Raw genomic sequence first — 13,232 nt, forward strand, 5'->3', positions numbered from 1 at the left:
ATCCAGCTTTGATTTTAATTTGGTTTTACGATCCTGGAAAGACTGAACTTTATAGGTCCTTTGTTATATATTTGATAAGTGTGGATAATTTTTGTTTTTGTTTGGTTTGGTTTTAGAACAGAAGTAGGGAAGGCACAAGCAAAGGACAAAACAGCCTCAATTTTATTACAGCAAAAAGTACCTGGGGCTAACATTATCCTAAATTACTAGTCTACCAGTTCAGGAACAGAAAGGGAAGAGAAACACTCCCTTTGAAGTGCAGTAACACTTCTGTTTATACTGTCTCTTCTTCGTTAGCTACCAATCTTATAAACAGGAGTAGCAGGGTACATTTTTTGAGCCTGTCTCTAGTACAATAAGAGTGTAAGTCAGGAGTTCTCCTTGACATACAGGATGGGAATACAGACTTAGCATCATCCTATCCTCAAACAATATTGAGGGGAGGGGAGCACACGCAGTCCTCTGACCTTGATTCCTGACTAAAACTTGGCCCCAGTATCTTTGAGACTGATGGGAATAGGGGTAGAATATGCTGCTGGGGGACAGACTGGGTGACTGGATGATAACTCTCATTTCAAAGCCGCAAGCACTTTTATATTTTGCAAGAGGTGGAGACTTCCATGTGTCTTATAGTATTTCTTTGTTCAAAAAAAGCCACTAAAAGGGCCATGAAATTGTGTGAACACAAACCATAAATCGTCAAAGTAGATGGTCAAAATTAAAGAAGCTGAAAGCACTGCTCTCTAAGGTAAGACAGAGATGGAGGTCTGCAGACTACATGTCCTTAAGGAAGATGTTTCTTTCTCCAGGTGTGGATTCAGGCTTCATTCATTCCTCGAGTCAACAAATATTTATTGAGTCATCGTGCCAGGTGCTATCCTAGGTGCTGGAGATGGCAGCGAACAAAACCAACCCCCCGTCATAATAGATCTTATACCTTAGTTGAAAGTTGAAAGACAATAAACAAACAAACGAGTAAAAATATTGTATAACAGATGTTGATAACTGCTGTGGAGAAGAATAAAGAAAAGTAAAGGGACTTTACTTTTGCCTTAAAACAAACAAAAAACAAAGCGGGTACTGTGCCTATAACCTGTGAACACATGGTTGACCACAGAAGATGGAGGAGCCATTTTCATGCAAGACTTGCTAAAACACGGGCTTTATGGTCTGAGTGAAAAAGTTGGGGGGAAGGGCCCTTCTCCTCACTATGCTGCAGTATTTGGAAGCTATGGATTACTGTTGGGGGCCCTGTCCATGATACATCACGAATACCAGGGCAGTCCTCATTTGTGCGTGTGGAATAGAACCACAGTGCACCCTCACAGTGGCTGTGAAATTGCAGCTAACAATGCCTTGCTGGCCGTTGGGATAGCACCTCACAGCAAAGGGGAAGTGATAGAAACCATTTTTGATGGTATTTTTAGGGCCTCTAGGAGGTATGGAGAGAGCGTAACTAGATGTATTAGTAAGAGTGAGACCAAGAAAATTTTGTATGAATTTCTACGCTAGAATACCACAGACTTCCTCAAGATATGACAGGTGAGAAGGGTCTGGAAGCTCACATAAGTCAGAACTGAGGAACAGTAAATTTCTAAAAATTCTTTTAACTGGAAGAGAAGTGTGTGGCAGGCATACCACAGTCTGTATCCCGCCCAGATACTTCCTCTAAATTGAACTGATACTCTGGGAGAGGCAATTTGTCAAGCAAAATTGTGCCATGACAACAGAAATTGTGAGTGTCCTCAGAGGGTACAGCACTCTCACAGCCTGAGGAGGATTCTGAGTTGGAGCCAAACCAGGCCCTGAGCTGTTGGCAACTTTCTGGGGGCAGAAAATATATGGAGAGGATGGAGGGTGCATGAGGCCCTGCCCAGTGCTCCGAATGCCTGTGTGTGCGTGGCCAACTAACCAGCAAAACCTAGACTGGAACCAGTCATGTCAGAGTGGAACAGGATACAGGACTGAATGTGCACTGAAGATGGGGAAAAGCCCCTGCAAGTGTTGACATGAGAAGCTGTTGCAGTGGGCAATGCAGAAAGGGAAGACACGGTGAACACCAGAAAAACAGGTCTAATTGGAATGACAGGTTATTTTCCGTGGAAATTCAGACTACAGGAGAGGTTAGAAGGTCTCCTGGAATTCTTGCTGAGTAGTTAATATGGAAGAGAAAGGAATGGGGGTGGGGTGGGGGTTGTCCTTTAGGACTCCTTCCAGCAAGCAACTGGAAGTCTAGTAACTCGGGCCTTAAGTGAGGTGTGTGTGTGTGTGTGTGTATGTGTGTGTGTGTGTGTGTGACCTCGTGGCCATGTCTGTGACACTAGAGTCTCTTGAGATAGTAGGCAGTTGGAACCCCTCTCCAGTCAAAGGCTCAAAAGATTTGAGGGTTCTTGTAAACTACCATGCCAATTTCTCTGTATAAGCATGGAGATGAGCAAAGGGTGGCAAACTCCCATGAGAGGCAAACCTCCCTCCCAGGCTGATAAAATTTAGTCTAATATGTGACAGACAAAACCTGCAACAATATGAGTATTCTTAGCCTCTCAATCTTTCTTACCCTCCAAGAAGGGACCCCTGTCATTGACAGCTGGGGCTCCTGACACCTGTGCAGATGATGGGGAATGGGGGACAGAATCAAAGGAGCTGAAACAAGGGGTTTCTTCTTGTAGAAGAGAAAAAGGATACATCCAAGAAGTGAAGGGGGGCAGGCAGTGAAATAGCAAGGGCCATGCTTGAGAGAAAGTTTGGGGGTGTTTGGGGAGAAAGGAGAGAGAATGGCAGACAGCTGTGCCATAAAGTGAATGATGAATAAAGAAGTAGGGAAGAGAAGTATAAGACGTCTTCCTCTATGCTAAACCCCTTTAGAGTTTTCCCAGAGATTATAATAAAAAATCTAAATTGCTTTTTAATTCTATTTGGCTATTAGATATGTTTCTTTTGAATGTGATATCATGCCAAGATGGGCCACAAGGCAACTCAGCTTCATAAAAGTTGAATTTGGGGAGACATATCGGGGATTGTGGACCTAAGGATGAAGCAGTTATTCTAGACCTAGATGAACAGAGCGAGCGTCTTCACCATGACTGTTAGATTTATAATGCAAAAAGTATGCCAGCTATGTAGAGACTGGAGATAAACTACACAACAGCTAGAGAAAACTGGCAGAACTACTGAGAATCATAATTTTAGAGAGAATGTGATGTTTGGAACTAGGTGTACCTATATGGAGACTTATATGTATGCAGCATGGAATCTATTCCCCTCCTTGGCCTATGAGACTGGAATGAAGGAACAGAACAGCTAGGTGATTCCCAGAAGACAGAGAAAGGCGGGAAGCAGAAGAAGAGTGTGCAGGGTTTCTTTTTTTCTTGCTATGTGGCATACTTTTTATGTGTGAATACTCTAGCGACATGGCCAGAGTACACATTCAGCCTCTTTTTCCTTGGGAGTGGACCCACTCAACAAACCCCGGGGCACTGGAGTCCAGAGGGCCCAGCCCTGTAACCCAGCAAGATAACTGAGGCTCTACTTCACTCTGCATCTGCCCCCCTTATTTTCTGAGACTAGACCCTTCTCCTGTTTTCCCTGTCTCATGTTCACATGGAATTCCTAAAATTATCTGGTTCTGAATCTGATGCACCAATTGTTTCCTCTTTATGTTTTCAAGTTCTGCTATTTGTCCGTTCCCCCAGTTCCCACCACCCGTGGCTCTCAAATGTCTGACCTGGAGCTTGAGTGGATCAGCCACACCCCTTGATCTCTGCCCCTGTTTCCCATGGTCTTTCATGCTTCTCCAATAATTTCCCCTCCCTCTAGGCTCAGACCCCTTGTACTCTCAGTGGACTTCTGCCAGCACCTCTGGGAGCATGATGTAATCTTATGCTGAAAGCCTTGACATACACGGTATCCTTAACAATAGTGGCAAAGGGCCTTGTATGATGGTATAATCCAGCTCCTACGAGATGGGGGCTACATTTAATGTAAGGTGAAGGTTAAGAGGGAGGCCCTATACTGGGGACAGGGTCACTCCTTGTAGATGGAAGCAAGAACTCACCTGAAGGGTGAAGGAGCCGGCAAGTCCATGCCAAGTGCTGGTCAAGAAATGTGAAGCTACAGACCCAGGAAAAAACCCTGCAAGTCACGACCGTCTTTTCTGGTTAGAGCAGAGTATAGATTTTTTTGTAAAGTCTTTTGGTAAGGTCAGCTGTGCTTAGGGAAACCAAGGAAAAGCATTTTTGTTTTCTCCTGAGCTTTCTGAATAACCTGTAGAGCACATGACAAAGGTGGGAGAGATAACCAAGGTGAGAGCGCCACAAGTTTGTGGAATGAGTACGGAAGGAATGAGCAAGCAAATAGGATGGGATCATTTGTTTTAGAAAATACAATACTGTAGGGGTTTTAATTTGTTCATATCTTTGTTTAGAAAATCAAATTTCTAATGGGTGCACAATACTTTATTATATCAGCAATGCCTTAAACACTCTGCTGTGTAGGGTATTTCCCCAATTGTTTCTATTTTAATAGCAGTAAAACAGGCATAAGCCAAACAGTTCTTTCGTGCCCATAAGAGTTCCTCTGGGCCAGTCCTACTCTTCCTCACCAGAGTACACAACCAGGGAAAACTTGAACCACCAGTATACAAAACACTCACTCATACTTAGCTGTCCCCCATCCTGGAGAGATACAGTTTGTTTCTCCTCCCCAGATTTATTTCTTCTTGTGAACTTTATTTTTGGTTTCTGATCATTTGGCTTCTCCAATTGACCAAGGTTATATTTGTATGCTGCTGCGCAGGTGCTGTTTACTTCTCAATCTGAAGTCATCTGGAAATATGTTAAATCCCATTTTTCTTCCTCCTGCTCCCCTCCCACTTCGCCCCTTAAGTAGGGAAAGGAATTGTCACAAAGGTTGTGACACTCAGTGTAGGTCTGTACCTGGGCACCAGGCCTGAGGAGGGGGGGCTACCGTTACACACAGCCCCCCCATCCACCCATCCCACACACTGCCACCCTTTCCACCTGTGAGCTGATGCACAGGGTTACTCAGAAATAACATTATAAATTATCGAGTCCAATCCTCTAACAGATCAGGAAAACGACTTATTTAAGGTCTCTGAATTAAAAAGTGGCAGATACAAAACTGAGTTCAGGTCTCCTAAAATCCACTATGTGTGGGCTGGAGGGTTACCGATGGGGAAACAGGACATAGGGTTCTTGTTTTTCATTCAACAAATGTATTGAGCACTTACTTACTACGTGCCAGGCACTATTTTAGGTGCAGGGGATTCCCTGATGGTGATGGAAGGCACGGAAGAGACAAAAATCTCTTCTCTTATGGAGCTTTCTTTTTCAAAACTTAAGTACTTTGCCTCACCATCCTGGAAAAATTCCCAGTGCCCTGGGTAGGAGTGGGTGGGTCTCATATGGGAGGGGGAATCTCATTCTTTCTCGGTTCCTGTGCTGTATCTACACGCAGAGGGCTGATTTACTGCAGAAGCCGAATAGCGATGCGGAAACCTCCAGAGTGTCCTCCCCCCTCTACACCTCTAAGGCCGGCCGGGCCGGCTCCAGGGCACCACCGCGTCCCAGCTCGTCTAGGATTCCGTATCCTCTCTGCTTTCCTGCGGACCGCCGGAGGACAGAGAAGCAGGACTGGGCTCTAGCGCAATCCTCTGAAGGACTGCGGGCAGGTGAATATCCTTCCTAGGTAGTAGGCTCAGTGTGTAGCACCCAGACTAGGAAAGGGGATGACCTCTCCCGGACCTGGGGTTTATGCAGCACACTGCTCTCATGCTTCCCTAAGAAATAGTGCAACCACACGCTCTTCCCAGCCTCAGCTGAGGCCACTGCAGCGTACCCTCCCCTCCCGCCCCACCCGCTAGCTCAGACACCAGAGCCCCACTGCAGCTTCCCAGCCATCCTCCCTTTTCTTCTCCACTTCCTGGTTGCCATGGAGACACGTCATTTACGTACCGTGCGTCGCCTTGGAAACGGGAGCATCCGCGGCGCTGCTGGGAAGCCCGCCCCTGCCGCTCCTGTCACACTTGCAGGCGCTGCCAGTTAATGGCCGGGGGGGAGTCCCGAGCTGGACCTGCTGCTGGCCTTGGCCTCGACCCGGGTCCCTTCGCGAACGCTTCTGTGATCCAGGGAATCGGCGGGCACTTGCTGCTCGTGGCTCCGGGAGGGCGGCGCTGACACGAGCGCAATTCAGGAGGCGAGGCAGCAAGAGACGGCACTTTCGCCCCGGGGCAAGCGGGAGAGACGCCGGCCCTGGGACTCTCGTCGGGTCTTCGTCCCGCAGGCTCTTCCGGGCCTCCCCGGATCCTGCCGCGGCCTCTGCCCGGGACTCGTCTCCTCACGTCGGCTCCCCGCCCCTCTCGGGAGCTGCCCCTTCCCTCGGCTCCTCCCAGTCCCTCCCGGGACCTCGCCTCCTCCCCGCCCCTCCCCCACTCTGGAGGCCGGGCTGGACCGGACCCAGAGCGGCCACCGCCCGCTTCTGCCATTCAATGGAGGACGGTCTGCTGGAGATCATGACCAAGGACGGCGGCGAAATGCCGGCACCTCTGGAGGTGTCCACCGTGCCGGCCGTGGGGGACGTGATCTCCGGCGAGTACAACGGCGGCATGAAGGAACTCATGGAGCACCTGAAGGCCCAGCTGCAGGCCCTGTTTGAGGACGTGAGGGCGATGCGGGGGGCCCTGGACGAGCAGGCTTCGCACATCCAGGTGCTCTCGGACGACGTGTGCGCCAACCAGCGGGCCATCGTCTCCATGTGCCAGATTATGACCACGGCGCCCCGCCAGGGTGGCCTGGGCGTGGTCGGCGGCCAGGGGAGCTTCCCGGCAGCCCCCCAAGAACCTGAGACCCCTTCTCCTGGGATCGAGGACAGCGGTTTGCTGGGTCGAGATCCTGAGGACGAGGAAGACGACGATGAAGAGGACGAAAAGAAGATGCCCCGCTCCGCCACACCCACTAGTCACTGTGAGCGCCTCGAGAGCCCCCGTGCTGGTCTCCTTGGTGGGGCCGGGCCACTTGTGGAGCCCCTCGATCTGCCCGACATTACCCTGCTGCAGCTGGAGGGCGAGGCCTCCCTGTGAGGGGACTCCGAGGGGCACTACTTTCCCGGGCTGGCTTTGGGTTTCCGAGTGCATGACGCCAGCGGACTCAACCGCGCGGTGCAGCACGCTTCACTCGGATCGCTGCTCTTGTGGGTCAGGCAGAGAAAGACTCCCTGGAGGAAAGATCGATAGGGTGAAGGACTTTGGGAGCATCAAGAATTCTTTCTGCCTAACCATGCGAGACGTAGCAAACTGCGGAAAGGTGAGGTTCCCGGAGAGGAAGCGCCCATCTCTGGACTCTCCCATCCATCCTCTAACCTTCCTTTCCCTCTCCCCAGCCAACAGGAGAACCCCTGAATTGTGTAAATAAAATGCTGCTTTTTCTATTATGAAAAAGGACTTATCTAGGACTATGGCAAATAGTCTCTAACGATTTACCTAGAAATTAAGGAATTGGGGTATTCTGTTCTGGCAACAGAAAATTTACCCTTCTGCTGAAATCCAAGATATTCAGCGCTCTACAGAAGCCTCTCCCCCTCACAGATCTCTGCGGCTGCTGATTGGTAAAGGAAGCTTGAGGAGGGAACTGCAGCCCTAGGAATCTGAGAGAATGGGGTTCCCAGGGCCCCTGGGCTGGGAGGAGCTGGCTGTGAATGTGCATGAAGACATAATAGGTCGACCTCTAGGATTTTGCATGCAGAACGGATCCTGCCTTGCCACTGACTTCATCTGGAATTGCTTTATCCACCCACTGGGGCTTAGAGAACAAAGAGCCCAGTTCACAGGCAGAGACTTGGGGTGTTCAGCAACAGCCCAGATTTAGGGGACATTTGAGGGACTCTTGGGGGCCGCAGCCAAAAACTGTCTCTCTCCTGGCTACACCCGCTTAACTTCAGTTCCTTTCCTGTCAATATGTCCCCTGCCTGCTGCCTCTCGGTGTTGCCTCCATAATGTCTTGTGTGTGTTACGTGTGTTGACTTGTGTAGTAGTGTGTGAGCCCTTAGGGGCAGGGCTTGTGGCTCTGGTGTTAGGTTCAGGGGGCTTCAGACCCTTCTGTGAGCCCCTGGCTATCATGGCGCTTTCCCCTCTCCTTTCCTCTTTTCCCCCACAACCAGGGCATGGAGCATGTGGCTGTCCTGAGGTTCTTAACTGATGTGCCTCCCTCCCATCTCCTCAAGTGGTGACTTTGTGTGCCCTTCCTCCTCCTCTGTGTATTCCTTCTGAATGCTTTCCTTGGTATTAATCTTAATAAAGAGGTGTCATCTCCCCTCCTTGCTGACTGGTCCTAGGGCGATGTCAGGGTCGGGCTTCTGGGCCCGTTGCATGGACCAGGACTTAGTGGGAACCGCAGGGACCATGCCTTCCCTCCTCTCTCCTTGCCTCCAGTTCCAAGGAGTTGACCATCCCTGCCCTGGTTTGGACAGTCCTTGCCAACTCTACCTGCTTTCCCTTCCATCCTGGACCTTGACCTCCAGCTGGACTGGGAAAAGAAAGGGTACGTGTTGAGACTCCCAAATTAATTAGGGTTTTTAGTAGCCAGAACTCCAGATGTACAGGAGACTTCTTTTCAAGTGAAGACACCTGGCCCCTGATAAATGATTTCCAAATCTGAGTCCTGGAATGGCAGGCATGACACCTGTTTCCTGGGAGGTTTCCGGAGAGGGTATTGTTCTGGAGGTTTTGCCGGGGATCTCTGGGCAGAGTGACACATCACAAAGGAAACCGCAATAACTGCCTCCGGCCTCTAGTGGAGAATGCCGGTAAGGTGTTCCCCAGGGAGCTTAGACTGACAACAGCTCTAGTCAGCTCCCTTGGGCGTAGGAGATTTCCCAAGGCTATCCCAAACAAAATGTGGGAGAAGAATGAAATAGGGTGGTGTGTGTGTGTGTGTGTGTGTGTGTGTGTGTTTGCTGCTGTTTGCGGCAGAGAGGTGAAAAGAGCATTGGAATCACAGAATCTCAGTTCCAACACTGACTTCTTGAGACTTAGTTTCTGTATGTGTAAAATGGGGACAAAAAGTTGTAGGGGAGAAAATTATCTAAGGCCCCTGGGAAGTCTGTGCAAATGTTAGTTTTCTTATATGTAGTTTTCTTGGTGGGGGTCGGGAGGTGTGATGGTGATGACTGGCTCTTCTGGGAAAACAAAACTACCTAGGGAAGGTTCTAGAAACTCTCTTTTTATATAATCCTTCCCTACCTAAAGAACTCTTATCCTTCAGAATAATCAAGTAAAGAGGGATGATGAGATTCCCAAGCTGAAATAGGTCTTTTCATCATAAATGTCATGCAGTTATGGGCCAAAAAGGTCTTGGGGGCCAGCCCTGTACACATAGTATGACCAGAGGAAGCTTCGAGTTGTACAGCGGTTGGGGAATGTGGGCTGGGGCCCTAGAGAAGGCAACTAAAGCATATTAGTGGGGATGTGTCCCTGGAAGTGGCTAGGAGATAGGGTCCTGTTATGGTTCCAGTATTCAGCACCAATATCAACAATAGTAGCTATCATTTATTGAGCACTTACTGTGTGCCAGACACCGTGCCCAATATTATCTCCCAACAACTATACAAAGTAGGTACTATTATTTTCACTTAACAGTTCCAGAAACACATTCCAAGAATTGCTCAAGGTCACACAGCTAGTAGTTGGCAGAACTTAAACCCAGGTCTTCTGACTTAAAGAACCCTTGATGAGAGCCATGCTATTAATTGCGCTTTTATTTGGATCTTCAGAGAAGAAAGTCCTTTATTCCCCAATCAAGAGTCTAAGAGTCCTGAAAAGGAAATAACATTACTTTCAGTCATTTTTTTATCTTTTCAATTGGAACAAGGAATTGCAATTCAGGTTTTGGTGACCCTTCTCAGATACCAGTGGATGGCAATACAAGAATGGCACCAAGAAGATGGTCTTCTGGACCTGCTCCTTGAGAGGAAGAAGCTGATGTTCCCAGATACTCCCTGACACAGCTCCATTCTTGTTCTTTCCCGTTCCCTATAGCTCACGTTCTGCAGAGTCTGATGAGAATCCCAAAGCAGTGCAGCCCTTTTAGCCTCTGTAGAAGGGTCTGGTTGAACCCTTGCAGCCTTGACTCTATTTTGGTTCCCCTTCCTATGCCAACTGTCCTAAATGTGTCATCAGTCCCTTAGCCCAGCCTCCTAGAAGTTTTCCACCTATTCCTTCTAAGTCCAGATAGAGAAAAAATATCTCCCCAGGAAAAGCAATTCTTCACCTTCCTTCAGTGACCTGCACCAGCGTCTCACAGGGATCCAACACAGGTTAGTCTCCCACCTCTTCCTTCCTCCCTATTCCCCACTCTCCTCTTGCATTTCTCATTTGGAATGCTCCTGATGAGTGAGTTTCAGATGAAATTCCTAACCTGGGACACGATGGAAGTTCAGGGGCCATAGCCCCTTGAAATTGAATGCAAAAATCATGTAAGTATATACATTGTCTAGAGAAAAGGTCTGTTATTTCAACTTAATTCTTAAAGGTAAGAATTAAGTCAAAAAGAATCAGTGAGCCAAAGAGTAATGAGACTTTTTAACTTGAAAAACACCAAAGCAAAGAAGAAAAAATCCTGCCTGAACTGGTACTATACTGAACTGGCAATACACCCTTGCTTCCTGGGGCCTCCAGGGTATTTCCTACACTGAATGGAGCTCTTCACATGAGTCTGATTACTCCCCACCTACTCAACAAATCCAAATTATACTGGTATCCATTAGAATGTGCTGAGAATAGAAAAAAACTTAGAATCTGCCAGGGCACGACTGCTACACAGAGGTGAGGAGATGGTCCCCTCCGTAGCTTTGTGCTGCGCTTCACGTCTGGGCCCCACACAACACCGCGTGTAATTCATCACAGCTCTTTCGGTTCCTGGCACTCCTACCTCTCACGGTCTAAGGGAAATCTCTCAGGGTTAGCTCTTCATCTCAAAAGACAAACACATACACATCTGTAGAAATAAGCTACAACTTTAGCCTGACACAACTAAAATCTGTACTAGAGAAATAGAAATAGCTTATTTTTGTAAGAGTTGCAAACTGGCCTCTAACATAAGTCCGCAGTTTTATGTGGACTCAGTATCACCACAGACATGGTCTCCGCTTGATATGTATAATGAAATGGCTCACCCAGTTTCCCCACAAATAAGGAACAGTTCTTTCCCAAATATATTTAAGTCTATCCTTCTTACGAGACAAAAAAACTGCATCTTTCGAAAGGCAGGTTTTCCTAAGCATTTTTTCCCCATCTACATCACTATAGAAATTGAGCCAAGACACTCAGCTACAATAAGACACAATATAGAAGTACCAAAGGAGTATTCTTGACTCTTATCCCAGCTACCACTCCCCGCCTTCCCACCTCGACTATTTCCAGAGGTGAATTCCCCCAGAGAAACACAGCCTTTCTGCTTGGAAGCACTGTGCTTATAAAAAGAAGCCTGCTCTGTAAATACTGCCGTAATGGTGCCACCTGGCGAGGTGCGGGATCATTACAAGGGGACCCTCAAAGGGAATTTATGGCTTTCAATTCAGCAAGCACTACCAAATGCTTACTAACCGCCGGGCTGTCTGCCAAATAGTGGGTGGCAGGGATAGAAGAGGAAATTGAATAAATAAAACGTATTTGGAGAACATAAAAACCAACTGCGATAAACTCCTAACACGTCTCCCCCAGCCTCATACACACCTATAATCCTGAAGATTAATCTTTCTAAACCACAGCTCTGAACACATTCATTCTCCTCAGAAATCTGTATGATGTCCCCATCACTTCCTGAATTAAATACAAAATCCAGGGGTGGAGGGGCGTCAGAGCCTCCCTAATAAGACCTGGCGTGCTGTTTTGCCCGTACACTTCACTTCCCAGGTACACTGTCTAGTCACCAGCCCATCAATTGGAAGTCCGTACCAGCCAGTCAGCTAGAAATGATTCCCAAGGGTATCCCAGTTCTTTTCATCTCTGGATGAGTGGACGGATGAGTTCCGCCTGGCTGTTAATTACGTTTCCCTTAGTCTTCCCAAGTGCAGTCAGATACAAATCTTTACTCCAGAAAAGGGACTTCTACCTCTGTCGCCTGCACCAGCTTCTCATGGGGTGTCCACCAAGGCTGCTTTTCCCTCTTCCCTCTTTTCTACTACCTGTCAATGGGAAATCCCCAGAAACAATATGCGAAGCACTCTGATTATGAATGTGTGCTTTTATTTCTAGGCATAGGATTCATAGCTTTCATCAAATTCTTAAAGTGGTCTATAAAGCCAAAAAGATGAGCAAACCCTATAGTCCAAATATGTTATTCACCATTCCCCAGAAATGCTCGTTTTCCTGATCTGATTCTTGGCTCGGTCTCTTTACTCTTCCTACTCCATTCCATTCCAGTGTGATCTCTTCCTCCTTTTTAAGTGCCCCAATTTTTTTGTTTGGGCCTCCTTTTGGGACGATTACTTTTTCTTCATGTGCTTCTTATTCCTCCTTCCAGATTATGAATACCTTGAGAGCTGGAACTGCTTTTTTATTTTTACAGTCTCTGAAGTATTTGCCTTATTTTATTGACTTTAATGCCCCATCAATTGTGTGGTACATCAATCGGCAGAAAAAATACTGCCAATTAAATTATCACTATGCTTTCTTATCTCTTATATTTTAAAATCTCACTTGTATTTAAAGAGCTCATTTAGACTTATTTAGAGATAAAACTTTTTTATATCACTACAATGCACACAAATATAACTTAAAAGTCATTACGATATTCTTATACTTTCTTCATATTGAGTCTGACACTTCTGAATCACGTATTGATTCAGAGTTGTTGATGTCTGTATTTTTCCATGCATTTATATTCTCTGGACCATGTTAGTGTTACTGAAGCAGCATTTCTTAAAAAGAGAGCTTCACTATTGTCTCTGGGAATTTCTTCTAGGCCACAACACCTATTCCACAAGTTTTAAAGCTGGGACTTTTTTTTATCGTGCCAAAAAGTGTTCAAGGAAGATGTTCAGACAACAGCCAGGACTAATATTCCTTCAAATGATCTTTAAACTGTTAATTAAATGAAACACCAGGGGATTGTAGATTTCTAGTCATGCCACCTAGAATAACAACGGGGCGCAGCCAGGCATGTGTAGGCAATGACAACTGTGCCATAACTGCTGCTTGGCCAACAGTAATTGTAAGCTGA

The 13,232-nt window shown here is 47.2% G+C and overlaps 2 protein-coding genes across 2 annotated transcripts in view; one reads left to right on the forward strand and one right to left on the reverse strand.

Moving 5' to 3' along the window:
- The window catches only part of ASB8 (ankyrin repeat and SOCS box containing 8), a 30,096-nt gene extending 23,735 nt beyond the window's left edge, over positions 1-6,361 (reverse strand). The window contains exon 1 of the mRNA XM_074325776.2: positions 5,973-6,361. The gene's annotated coding sequence lies outside the window, so the exon portion shown is untranslated. The remainder of the gene's footprint in view (positions 1-5,972) is intronic.
- Positions 6,358-8,328, forward strand: CCDC184 (coiled-coil domain containing 184). The gene has a single exon (XM_019748366.3). It carries the CDS (start codon positions 6,506-6,508, stop codon positions 7,094-7,096), a length of 591 nt encoding a protein of 196 aa, XP_019603925.2. The 5' UTR covers positions 6,358-6,505; the 3' UTR covers positions 7,097-8,328.
- Positions 8,329-13,232: the final 4,904 nt, after the last annotated feature.

The sequence above is a fragment of the Rhinolophus sinicus genome, chromosome 1 (assembly GCF_057876585.1).
Source record: "Rhinolophus sinicus isolate RSI-liver-muscle chromosome 1, RSI-T2T, whole genome shotgun sequence".
In the NCBI taxonomy this organism is placed as follows: Eukaryota; Metazoa; Chordata; class Mammalia; order Chiroptera; family Rhinolophidae; genus Rhinolophus; species Rhinolophus sinicus.